This window comes from Lepidochelys kempii, chromosome 13 (genome assembly GCF_965140265.1).
Source record: "Lepidochelys kempii isolate rLepKem1 chromosome 13, rLepKem1.hap2, whole genome shotgun sequence".
NCBI lineage: Eukaryota > Metazoa > Chordata > Testudines > Cheloniidae > Lepidochelys > Lepidochelys kempii.
This window is the reverse complement of record NC_133268.1, coordinates 12,338,880-12,353,063: the sequence shown is the minus strand read 5'-3', so window position 1 is coordinate 12,353,063 and position 14,184 is coordinate 12,338,880. Positions and strand designations below refer to the sequence as shown.

The following is a 14,184-nucleotide window of genomic DNA, read 5'->3' as shown; positions in this document are numbered from 1 at the left end:
CTCTACAATCTTTACACCACATTGTTTATTTGTCCTGAGGTTCAGATATTTTGATACCAGTAATCTTTCATCACTGAGGGTTCTCCATATGAAACATGTCTTGCTTTAAAATATATCACATTTTTGTCAAACAAAATATTTTGCTAAATTCTGCTTGTTACAAAGACAGGAATTCAAAGACAGGAAAGACAGTAGTTCAACAACCTGGATTCAAATAATCATGATAAGCAGTGATTAATAGGACCTGGTTCATGTTTTGATTATTTGCAGTAAGGGAAACCTTTTCTCTAAACAACTAATTTCTAAGATTAGGAAAGAAAACTATTTGAAGCCCCAAAATAAAATACCGCGTGCTGATTATTTCTGTATAGGGTTGCTTGACCAGATTCAGAATTCAGTTATCCTGGTGTAAATCTGGCCAGAAATCTACTCCTAGGCCCCAATCATATAAACATTTGTGCTTGTCCTTAGCTTTATCCATGTGAGTTGTCCCATTGAGTAGTCCCACTGACTTCAGATGTTTACAAGATCAGAACCTTAGTTCTGAAACTAACTTTTAAACATACAGTCCACTAATTGCTTTTAAAAGGTGATACTTTTTACAATTAATAACTTAAATATGTATTTTTATCTAACTGAATATTTTGACTCTGACTTGGAAGAAGTTGACTGTATTTGGTAGGGAATTAAAAATACTATGTCCTCCTAATGATGTATATCACCAGATAACCTCTCTGTCTGGCCACTATTAATATTTCCTTAACTTATTCAGTCACTCAGATGACTTCATCCATCATCTCAGTATTTCACTGGTATTCATCAGCTTAGAATAACTTAGATATGTAAAACCAAATGTGTTACATTTTAACCACATATTAGCAGTTTCTATATAAATATTAGCATTTCTTCACTTAGTCCAAGGATAGAAACCATATTAGCACTACCAACATATTTGATTTAACCTAACTAAAAACAGAGGCTCTTGCAATTTAATATATTGATTTTACCACTGGGACTTAAATCTTTTATAATAAGTGTACACAGCTGCACCACTCACCCTCTGCCACTTTTAAACCTAATCCCCACATTCCTCCTGACAATAACATGACAGGATCCACACATCCTTGTATTAGCCTTAACCCCGGTGACACTGCCAGAATGTATTAAACTAAAACATAGCAATGTTCTATTTAAAAGAAGCCTGTCAACAGCCCTGACTAGGCTTTAATAGTTAATCTTTTTTTTTAATTAATGTTTCCAATCATTTGTGCAACCTTCCCAACCCACAAAATTGTTCCAAACTGTACTCAAGCTTATTTACAAAAGAAAACTTATAGCTTGATTTTCATGATGTATGCTAACAGGCTGTTAAACTTAGTCTGAAGAGAGAATGGTAGAGACAATTCTCACACAAGCAAAAGTGTGTGTGGGGGGGGGTTCTAAGAGACGGGCAGCATATCCTAAAACAATGGTTTATAATACAGTGTTTGGCACTTCTATAAAGCAAGGCACTGTAGTCCTTACTTGAGGGGAAAAAAACAACCACCTCTCACTGTGGGATCGCAAGATCTGGTCCTCGGGGCTTGTTTTCTTCAAATTACCTTACCTTACATCGTGGCTGTTTTAAACTACAGGTCCTGTGAAGGGCTTCAGCTCCCAGGGATACTATGCATGGGAGCAATGAAGAGAGTATGCTGCTGTGGCCAAAGTTACATCCTTTGACAAGGAGCAGACAGAATGGACCAGCCCTCCAGTCCCATCCATGCCGGCTTGCCAATGTAGCCATTGGAAGAGCAAGGACTGGGATTGTGACTTTGTCCTGCACAGAAGTACAAGGGAATGAGAGGCCTTCATGTTCCCTTTCCTACCCACTTCACGGAGTCAGCTACAGTCTGTACCCTAAATAATGAATCAGTCTGCGCAACTCCCGTGTGAGGCAGTTAACTAACTGCTAGTCTCATTTCCCATTTTACAGACAAGGAAGCTAGAATGAAATTCAGTGTTTTCCTGCAGGATTGGTCTTTACATTCCAAGAATACTGGATAGCTCCTTGATACACAGACACAATATTTCATTATTTTTGTTTGAGGTCATTTGCTACAAACTTTTCCCCATAAGGTAATTCCATACCACCTAAGCATTGGCAGATCCATACTGTCTGAAACTATCACAGGGCATACCTGCTCAGGCTTGAGAACTGTAATAGGACTAGAGGGCAGCGGTGGAGGGGAGGGGGAATCTGATGGTTTGGCCTAATATATGGACCAAATCATCTGATCATGAGCAGACATTCAGGACCAAGATTTAATCTGCTTTGTTTCAAGTGGGAGATACGCGAAGATCAAAAGTTCAAATCCAGGTCAAATATCCTTGAAAATCTTTGATTTATATAAGCAGGAAAATGAGGTTTAAAAGAAGTGATTGTGAAAGGGTTACTAAAAACACAGCTGTACACGTACTTTTATATCTAAGACTCTCTAAAGCAAAACCGTGTGACATCTATATTAACCTTTGGCTGTACACCAGTGAAGGCCTGTAGTGAGCTGGAATGCAAGGCAGCCCCTTCCAAATTTTAACACAAGCCAGGTTACAGCTGCAAATGCCTGCAGCCCGTGCTCACTTTATAAAGTATTCCCCAAAGGAAATTTTTTAACTGTTATAGAATCTTTTTCTAATACCCTACAGTGTTAAAGCCTGTTATTAAAGGGCAAAGAGATGGTTCTCTATGCCAAACACTTGTCAACAAAAAGGATAGCCAGATGGTATGAAATAAAATGAAACTTAGGGGCTCTTCAGCTTCTTGATTCACATTAACAAAAGCCACTTTTACACGCTTCTTCCAAGAATGACTAATTTTCTGGTTTTTTATCTCATTTTTTCAAGGATTAAACAATTTTGCCCATTTTATAATCAGCTATGAGACAAATTAACTGATTGCACATCACTCATGCTGAGTCTTTAAAAAAAAAGTCAAGGAAGGACTATTTACTAAGTCAAGACTATAACATAAATACAATCCAATTATTTTTAGAAAAAAAGCTCTCTGCAGCCTAGGAGATGTTTTCTCATTAGTTTCTGTTTATGAATTTTAAAATTAAGGTTTCAGAGTAACAGCCGTGTTAGTCTGTATTCGCAAAAAGAAAAGGAGTACTTGTGGCACCTTAGAGACTAACCAATTTATTTGAGCATAAGCTTTCTTGAGCTACAGCTCACTTCATTGGATGCATACTGTTGAAAGTATAGAAGATCTTTTCATACACACAAACCATGAAAAAATGGGTGTTTACCACTACAAAAGGTTTTCTCTCCCCCCACCCCACTCTCCAAACACTTTTTCTTTTAAATGAAATCCAGAGGAATAAAATTTATAGTAATACCGTTAGAAGTCTGGTCATTATTTATTTGAATTAGGTATTCAGACCTATGTGGCCTAATTCTGCTTTTGTTTACATCCAAGCCTATTCCCGACACAGCCCCATTCCTCATCAGTCTTACTACCGGTGTAACTGAGAACAGAACTGGCCCTTGAGTTAACTGGATCTAGCGCTATATCTAGTTAATTATCAAGCTATTCTAATAATGCTACTTGCTCAATGTAAACCTAGTTTGTTTCAAGCTATCCTTGAAATAAGGCACCTGTATTCTGATTCCTAACCACTAAAGTCAAATGTAAACTCTTTGAGCAAATTCAGCCCTGATTTAACTCCACAGAAGTCAATGAATTTATCTCCTCTTTCATATCTTGTAATTTATTATCATATGTAAAGCCTTTTAAGCCCAACAAAAACTGTCTTTCTAGATGGATGGAGAAACATGTTCAAAGAGAGAAAGTATATCAGTAGACTAACCTTTGGAAGTCACACAGATCTGCAATAACATAGCTTGTTTACTGAAGCTTAGATTTAGTAATGACTTCTCTACTTACTCTCACTTCCCTCATTACTAAGATGCACATTTTATTATGCTGTGACACTTCCCCATTGTGCTGGCTTTAGAATGTAATCAAACCCTACCTGTGAAATACAATGCCCACAGAGTATCTCTTACAAAACTAGGACACAGTTTAATACAGACTGCATTTAGCAATTCAGCTCTGATTTAAATGGAATCATTGTAGAAAGCTTTAAAAAAAATCAGTCTACAATAGATCTAATTTTCACTGTATGTCATAGAAAACTGTTCATACTAAAGCAGGTGTTGTGTTTGACTATAAATGTGAGCTAGTAGCTAGTCTAATTCATTAAGAAGTCCATAAACAAGCCAGGCTTTGTCCGATACAGATGAAAGAACTATGACTATAATGGGATGAAAGGTGTGCACAGTGATGAAGAAAGCTATTGCAGATCTATGTCCTTTTTAAACTTGTCCTGGCATGCACTGTTGACAGGGGAACAAAACAGTACAGATAAACCTCTCAAAAGTGCCTTGTTGGTAATAATTCCACCTGTCTATATAAAACCATTGACTATTGCCTACCTTCTGACTAATGACTGGCCATCCTGACAGCAATTAAATAAAACTATAATGGACCATTTTGCTTGAAGAATACTTTTATGCTTTCTAAACTAACTACAAAAGCCAAGGGTTGTGATGGAGTGCACAATAATCTTAATGTTACATTGTAACTTCTGTTTACATATATTCAATCGCTCTGATGTGTTCTGTGATACTCTGATAGAACAGGAGCTATCCAAAAATTGTTCTATATTGTATAATAAGTTGACTAATTTCACTATAATTACACTTTGGGCTAAAATGTTTGTGTGCAATATAATTTACTTTAAGGCCTGAATCTTAATATGTTTTTATACAAAACTTCCATGGACTTCCAAGATGACCTTTCCTTACATAATGAGTATGAGACTGGGTTCCTAGAGCTTTACTTATGAAAGCTATATTGAAAGTAACTTTGCTTTTTATAAAGGATATAATTATTCTCCTGGAGATAACTGTTTCTTTATCTGGAGTTGACTCATATTAATTATTATCCCTTTCATAAAATCCTACTTTTACAATATAAAAAGAAAAGTGTGAATTTTAGTTTCATTATTTCAACATCTTTTGTTTTCTGTTAGAGCTTATTGAGTGTCCCTGCATTCTCAGCCTTAGGCTGTACTTTATACTTAAAACTAAGGTACCAGCAAGCACAGTGTTAACATGATCTCTTCTCTTTAAAATCTAATATTTGACCACCAACTGTAATTTTGGATGTTCAAATATTTGTTTTTAAAATGTATGATTGATGCTTGGTTTAAATATCTAAAAGAGATTAGACAAGCATTACAATTCTAAATGGAACCTATTATCACTTTCAAAAAAGTGGAGACCCTGGTCAAACGTAGCTCATAGAGCCCTCCTGTGAGGCTCATGGTATTTAATATGGATGTGTGACTCATGGAAACTGGAAGTCCAGCATACAATACTCCATCTCCAGGTATCACCAAGATTGCAATGGAATGGTAACTGTATATAATCATAACTATTCAACTGTGTGGCATAGAACTTATACTGCTACTAGTGATTCTCCTTTAGGTCAAGTGCCAGGAGAAGGATAATGGTTCAATTTCTGTTGCCACCATGAAGTTCTAGGTGGCCATGGTGTGAAACACAGTGACAACCGTTAAGTCCTAAACAATGATGGATTTTTTTACAGTATTAAAGATAAGGGTGCTGTACCAGTTTATGTATTTTTATGCATCAGGTGTATCCCTCTTGCATCTCATTAAGGCAAAGTTTGAGTTGATCCTGTTTTGAAACTACGGTTCAGATTTGGTCTTGAAATTGTAGGCACCCAATCTGTACATTCAGTGGTTTCAGAGCCACACGTGATGAGTGCTAAAACTGGATACAGCAAACTCCGACCTATAATTATATATTTAAAATAGAACGCTGGCCCTGACAGTGTTTTACTCAAATCCAGAGCAGTTAGTCCAAAAGGCCATACAATCTACAGCAGACAAACAGAACTCAGCTTGGACCACGACATCCACTTAGAGGCCTAGTGCATTGTGCACAGCGTGACAACTTTCAGGTCATTTGCATAAACCCATCCACATGTGCTTGTGAAAGAAGGCAAATTAGCTGCCTAAAACTGCGGTCAATAGAAAGAGCTGCAGGAGTAAATAAGGATTTACCACTGAATCCCTTTCAGCCAATTAAGAAAACAGACTCTCAGTAGCTTGGCCCTTTCCATTTACTTAATGCTGTCTTCCCCACTTCACTGGGCTCTATCCATTTACAGCAGCACTGGTGCAATTGTGATCCTGTACATGCCTCCAAGCCCAGTGCTTTGAACTAAGCGGCAGCTTATGGGCTTGTGCTGGTTTTGCATCTTCTTTGGAGGTTCAATATGCAGGCCAGACCCGTTCTTGCAAAGACCCACCCCAGAGACCCCCAGCTCTGGGACAGGGAAAATAACCAGGAGGAGGAAGAATTGGGCATGGGGGGTGAGAGCTGATTAAGCACAACAAATGAGCTTGTAAAAATCCTAACGATGTGAAATAGAGACTGAGCCCCGCCCAGCTGAATTTCAATATTACTGCCATTTACATATCACATAAAAAAGTAGCTTTTCCTCTGGCTACTTATTTTCCCTGCCCTACCATCGGAGCCACCTGCCACTAGGGCCACCTGTGCCCACCATTAGAGACACTTGGCCCTATCAGAGACACTTGTGCCATCAGATTCTTGTCCTCCTTTTGCTCATAAAAGAGATCTGCCCCATCTCTCCCAATCTCAGGCACTCCTTCCCCCGCAAAAAAAAAAAAAAAAAAAATCTCATCCCAGAGCTCCCCGGGACTGGGGTTAGAGACTCACCCAGATTCACGAAGCTCATAACCATGTCTGCCTCAGTGAGGAAGTTGCTGTCCTGTAGGCTGGCCAGGGGTGGCCCCTGCGTGCTGAAGATGGGCTTGTAAGGGTAGGAGAATCCCTCTCCTTCCTCCCCTGCTGCTCCTGCCGTCTCCTCCTCCACCGACATAGCATTGTAGAGATCCAGCATGAACATGGGGGCAGAGTTCTGCTTGCCGTGCAGATGGGGCCGGGGTCGGTGGGGCAAACCCAGGATGGAGAGGATCTCCCGCTGAATCTCCCGGCGCTCCTGGCTCCGCAGCCTCCTGTGGATGAAACTCGAGTGCACCTCATTGTCCAAGGTGAAATCAGCCAGGATGCAGCGCAGCCACAAGAAGGGAGCAGCAGCCCACAGGACCAGCAGCCAGGAGGCAGGCTGCCTGAGCCACACCACATGCATCTCTCTCCTCTCCTCCTTCATGCAGCTCCCTGTGGAGGGGAGATAAAGAGATCCAGTGCGCTGGGGAGCAGGAATAAATACTTTACCATTAAAGCCAGCTCGTGCCTGCCCCACAAAGTTCTGATCACTTGGGTTGAGAGGGGAGATCCAGCTTCAGTGCACTCATGATAAAAGTCTGGCTCTGGGGGAGGTTGTGTAGTTTGTAAAATCCATGTGATATGAAAGAGATAAATGGAAAAGATAAATCCTGAGTGTTGCTTTCCACCCTCTCCTTTAGGGTCTGATCTCTTTCTCTCTCTTTCTCTTCACTTCTCACAAGCTGTCTAAGTACTGTTTGAAATGCTGCTTTGCAGACAGCACTGGCAGCAGGAGGTTGTATCTTGTGGGAGGAGCAGGCAGCAAAACTCAACACACACACTCTCTCTCTCTCCCCCTCTCCCTCCCTCTCTCTCCAAACTGCTTAGAAAAGAAAATCCATGTTACTGCCTAGAGCAGAAACATCTGATCAGGTTGCTTTTCAGGATGTTTATGGAAGCTGCTGGATTGGAAAAAAGGGTGAGCCATTTCTAAGTAGTTAAATTAATGTAAACATGATTAAAGAGAAAGCACCCCAGGGGGAAGGGGTGGTTTATGTACAGGGAAAGGGGGGGGCAATCCTTTGAGACAATTTGTATATATATAATAACACTGTCCAGAAAGGGAAAAACAATAAATGCATACATTTAAAATTTAATGACAGAAATATAATAGGCAGAGAGACTAGGGTCACTTTTTCCACAGGCAAGTGGGGAGCAGGGGGAGTTAATAAGGAAGTGTCACGGAAGACTGGGGGACTATTGGATGATAGAGAAACTTTAAAATTAATAACAATAACATTTACATGATTTTGAACCATCAGCTTCTGCACATTGCTAGTTTATGTCACTATATTTTCTTACTACTCTCCTGTCACCCCTTCCCATTCTATTGTCTATGACACTCACTTGTTGAACCTTGACTTAAACTGGATTATCAAGTGTTAAAAGCAGGGAGCCGTGACTGTCTTTTACTACCTATCAGTACAACCTCTAGCACATTGGGGCCCATGATTGGGCCCTTTGGGATCTACTGTGATATAAAAAAAAATAATAATAGTTAGTCACCAACTTTAACTACTGCTTCCCAACAGTTACTTGAAAAGAGAGGAGTGAAAATAATTCACAGTATATGCTGACTTTCAAATTCACTCTTGGGAAGAAAGGGGGAATGAAGAAAGTGGGTCAGTTGCACTCATTTTGACAGTAAATGCCTTTCATGTTTCTTGATGAGTCTATCATACACAAAAGTCTCAATACTTATCCTCAACACTACACGTTCGTCATCTACAAACACTTATATAGCTCTGTGTATTTAAAGCATCATATAAGTAGTAACTAGCTATTTCGCATCAGAGGCCTGTGAGAAGGGGATGGCCTGAATAGAAGAGGAAACTGCGGCATATAGATTCATAGATACTAAGGTCAGAAGGGACCATTATGATCATCTAGTCAGACCTTCTGCACAACGCAGGCCACAGAGTCTCACCCACCCACTCCTGTGAAAAACCTCTCACCTACATCTTAGCTACTGAAGTCCTCAAATCGTGGTTTAAAGACTTCAAGGAGCAGAGAATCCTCCAGCAAGTGACCCATGCCCCATGCTACAGAGGAAGGCGAAAAACCTCCAGGGCCTCTTCCAATCTGCCCTGCAGGAAAAATTCCTTCCCGACCCCAAATATGGCGATCAGCTAAACCCTGAGCATATGGGCAAGATTCACCAGCCAGATACTACAGAAAATTCTTTCCTGGGTAACTCAGATCCCACCCCATCTAACATCCCATCACAGGCCATTAGGCCTATGTACCATGAATATTTAAAGATCAATTAATTACCAAAATCATGTTATCCCATCATACCATCTCCTCCATAAACTTATTGAGTTTAATCTTAAAGCCAGATAGGTCTTTTGCCCCCACTGCTTCCCTTGGAAGGCTATTCTAGAACTTCACTCCTCTGATGGTTAGAAACCTTCATCTAATTTCAAGTCTAAACTTCCCAATGACCAGTTTATATCCATTTGTTCTTGTGTCCACATTGGTACTGAGCTTAAATAATTGACGTAAATCACCCCAATGTCACCTAGTGAGTAAGTGATGCGATAGAGCCAGAATTAAGATTCCTAACTCCTAGCGCTGTGCTCATTCCTCTGGACCATGTTGCTTCTCAAAACTCCTAAATCAATGAGTTTTGGGTGCCCAATGGAGGCAACAAGAATGAGCTCTCAAAATCTTGTATACTACCTGAGAAGCACTGCCAACCAGCTGTCAAGCAATGGGAAGGAGTGGGTAATTTACATAAAGCTTGTTTCTTGCTTCTGATCTTCCAGAGTCCCTTCACTTTGACTTAACTCTGTGATTTCAACTGCCTGTAATACAACACACAACTTTATTTTGTGTAACAACGTTTATACAGATCTTGGGCTTGATCCCAAGAAGTGCTGAGTACCCACCTCTGAAAATGAGGCCCTTTCTGTGTGAAAATGCTTGCCAAATATATAACTGAAATAGATTTGACAGTGATTTTTTTCCCTTCATTTTGTTTCCTTTGTGCATTTGACAGCACCATGTCACTTCCACTGTTTCTCTTATATAGCCAGTTGGTTCCCATCTTCTTTGTGTGTGGGTCTTTCACTCAGCAACAGGGAAAGAAAAACATCTTAAAAATGGGAAAACATGATAGTCAAACCATCAAAATTGGCAAAGAGGACTCAAGAATTTGCTCCAACCCCTCACACAGAGACAAACACCTACAAGATCTCTATCAAGCATTCTTACAACTACAATACCCACCTGCTGAAGTGAAGAAACAGATTGACAGAGCCAGAAGAGTACCCAGAAGTTACCTACTACAGGACAGGCCCAACAAAGAAAATAACAGAATGCCACTAGCCATCACCTTCAGCCCCCAACTAAAACCTCTCCAACGCATCATCAAGGGATCTACAACCTATCCTGAAGGACGACCCATCACTCTCACAGATCTTGGGAGACAAGCCAGTCTTTGCTTACAGACAGCCCCTCAACCTGAAGCAAATACTCACTAGCAACCACACACCACGCAACAAAAACACTAACCCAGGAACCTATCCTTGCAACAAAGCCCACTGCCAACTGTGTCCACATATCTATTCAGGGGACACCATCATAGGGCCTAATCACATCAGCCACACTATCAGAGGCTCATTCACGTGCACATCTACCACTGTGATATACGCCATTATGTGCCAGCAATGCCCCTCTGCCATGTACATTGGCCAAACTGGACAGTCTCTACGTAAAAAAATAAATGGACACAAATCAGAGGTCATTTATTTCTCTTTGTTTTCTCTTGGTTTTCTCTTGGTTTTTCCTATATATTCAGCTGGTTAGGTTACCTATTTTTGACTTTAAGCAAGTGTATCAGTTTAATATTGGATATGTCCTTTCTTGAGGGGTGGGGAACATTGGGGGTATATGCTGCACTTGCATGGGAACAAATCAGATGATTTAATGAGTTCATTAATTAAATTATATAATTGTATTGCTTTCTTCTATGGTCCTATTCTTCATTTCCTGTCTAAACTGCAAAGCAACACAGAGATTGAGAATGAAGTAGAGAGATGACGTTGTGGACAAGCAACTGGGCTTTTATGAAAGGGGATTATTATAAGAGTCAGGTTCAGAGTAGCAGCCGTGTTAGTCTGTATTCGCAAAAAGAAAAGGAGTACTTTGTGGCACCTTAGAGACTAACCAATTTATTTGAGCATAAGCTTTCATGAGCTACAGCTCACTTCATCGGATGCATAAGAATCAGTGAACCAAACTCTTTCTTTGAAGCAGCTGCGGGTAATGCCTCCACACGCTTCCCTCCCCTCCACACATCCTCCCAAAATGTTTCGTTTGTGGTTGTAAACTAGTAAGTACAATACAATACAATAGATGCATGACACATATATATAATAGTCCACATGCCACTGCTTCTTTACCTATTACTCATGATGCTAGGGGGATTCTTTGTGAGTGTGGGTTGGGAAAGGGAATCTATTAGCAAAAAGAAAAGGAGTACTTGTGGCACCTTAGAGACTAACCAATTTATTAGAGCATAAGCTTTCGTGAGCTACAGCTCACTTCATCAGATGCATATCGTGGAAACTGCAGCAGTCTTTATATATACACAGAGAATATGAACCAATAACTCCTCCCACCCCACTGTCCTGCTGGTAATAGCTTATCTAAAGTGATCATCAGGTGGGCCATTTCCAGCACAAATCCAGGTTTTCTCACCCTCCACCCCCCCACACAAATTCACTCTCCTGCTGGTGACCAGCAGGAGAGTGAATTTGTGTGGGGGGGTGGAGGGTGAGAAAACCTGGATTTGTGCTGGAAATGGCCCACCTGATGATCACTTTAGATAAGCTATTACCAGCAGGACAGTGGGGTGGGAGGAGTTATTGGTTCATATTCTCTGTGTATATATAAAGACTGCTGCAGTTTCCACGATATGCATCTGATGAAGTGAGCTGTAGCTCACGAAAGCTTATGCTCTAATAAATTGGTTAGTCTCTAAGGTGCCACAAGTACTCCTTTTCTTTTTGCGAATACAGACTAACACGGCTGTTACTCTGGAATCTATTAGAGAATTCTACTCACATCACATGCCTAATCCCTCATTGACATCAGTGGGGTTATGGGTTATAAACAAGAGCAGAATTTGTCCTGTATGTGCAATAAAGGATAATTCTGTATAGACTGAAATGGGCTCAAACTTCAATATTAGGATCCAGTTTTGGGTTTCAAACACTCACCAATCTATATAGATTATAGTCTGAACCATCATTATTATGGATTCCATCTTTTTTCCCCCATCATACATTGCATACTGTTTAAACTCATTTCATCTGCTCCCTGCAAGCTATCTCTCAAGCACTGCAGGCATATTGCTGGAAATATTGGCAGCCCATATCATCATCCTCTTTCTCCTCCTTCTTCCCAGGTCAATTAAAAAACCAGTTTTTCCTCTTACTGCTCTCTTCTCCCTTTCTCCTCCTCCTTGTTAGAGAGGGAGAGCTGAATGCTCATGACGAAGCAATACCTGCATGTTAGCAGTTGTTGTTTCAGATCATTTCTTTAGATAAAAAAAAATTCCAACTGATTGCCTCTTTCTTGAGGGTTACATGTTACCAGATTAGCTACTTTTTGGTTTCATCATGAATTGAATGTTTTTATCTGTTTTCTGTATTAGCTACAGCTCTTCTTGTTTGTGCAGGTAACTGCACACTCTTAATGGGTGGAAGAGACAACTTTAGAAATAAAGGGCCCTATTTTAAAAAAAATTAGGCACCCAAAATGCACATGCAATTGCATGTGCCTAGTCTGCATGCACTATTGCCATGGTCATAAATGCAAATTGGGCAAATACCTGCCAATGGCTCATTCTGGTCATTTTCGTGCAAAGTTCCCCTAAATAAAGTAACTACGCTCAGATTAGGCAAACAGTTTCATGCCTAACTTGTTTAGAGATCAGGCCCAAAATATATTATTTTCCTTCCTCCTATTTTTCTAAATCAAGTTCAAGCTCCATATCCTTCCAGTTCGATGCCCTCCTCCTAACCATTTCTATTTCCTACCCATTTTCCTATTCTGAGCTTTGCACCTTCCCACCTCTTATGCCTGGAACAAATTCCTCTTCCTAAACACTGGTTTCAGAGTAACAGCCGTGTTAGTCTGTATTCGCAAAAAGAAAAGGAGTACTTGTGGCACCTTAGAGACTAACCAATTTATTTGAGCATGAGCTTTCGTGAGCTACAGCTCACTTCATCATCAACACTGAGCATCTTTTCTTTCTTCCTCCAAATGCTTCTACTAAAATAAATGTCTTTTGGGAATCTTGGCTGATAGTATCATCGGGATCCTCTGCACATCTTTGAGTGTGGACTGTTTCCCTTTCCTGGTCCCTCCATTCATGTGATTCAGATTCTAACAATAAAAAAAAGCATTGTTTTTATCAGATTATATAAACAGCTTGAATATTGCATTACACCACTTTGGATTATACTTATCAAAGTTTCTATTCATTCCCCTTAACACCATTATCACAAATGTATTTCTCAACATGAAAGTAATCACATTATGGATAAGCCACACGTTAGCACTGTTCCAAGAATTTGAACTAATCTGGTTCTGGACTGTGCTAATCACGTTATACTAATTAAGCCATAGCTCTTGTTGCCCCAGGCTCTACTCATCAGAGAAGATACAGTGATGGAAGGGGTGCACACAGGTTTGAAGGGGACTGTTACTCCTGTGGGAAAGCTTTGTAATAATTTTTAAAAAGAAATAATTTTGGAACAGCAGGGACCTATGAATTCTAAAATTCAAATGGTATCATGGGACTGAATCCTGAGAAGTGCTGAATGCTTGAATAAGGCAACTAAATTTTAACCTAAATTTATAAAGTTGGTCTAGATCTTCATAGACTTCCCTGGGATTACTGTTGATTTACACCAGACACTAGATGTAGACCATTTTAGGATCAAGCCCATGTACTAAAATATATATCGTTGTTCTTATAAGCTAACCACAATAATATATTTTTAAACAGAATTTACTAGACAACCACTTTAATGTCCAGATTTCCCAAAGAAGCTTCTACAGTTTATTCTCTAATTTTGCACTCTCAAATTATTGCATGAACACTGTTTTGGAGGTAATTTTTTGGCATAATGAAGGAAATTGTCTTTAGGGGCAAAAATATGCTCTGTGCATCTGAAACCTAAGGTTCACACTTGTGAAAAAAATGTGGAGGCAACACTGCTATATGCCGAATTATAGGTGCGGTCTTTTAATCTGTGTTGTGATCCCTTCAACAATTTGACTCTG

The 14,184-nt window shown here is 39.9% G+C and overlaps 1 protein-coding gene across 1 annotated transcript in view; it reads right to left on the bottom strand.

The window, feature by feature from the left end:
• The window catches only part of BMP7 (bone morphogenetic protein 7), a 57,590-nt gene extending 49,991 nt beyond the window's left edge, over window positions 1-7,599 (bottom strand). The window contains exon 1 of the mRNA XM_073309295.1: window positions 6,817-7,599. Coding sequence (XP_073165396.1) covers window positions 6,817-7,270 — 454 coding nt within the window. The 5' untranslated portion in view covers window positions 7,271-7,599. The remainder of the gene's footprint in view (window positions 1-6,816) is intronic.
• Between the last annotated feature and the right edge of the window lie 6,585 nt (window positions 7,600-14,184).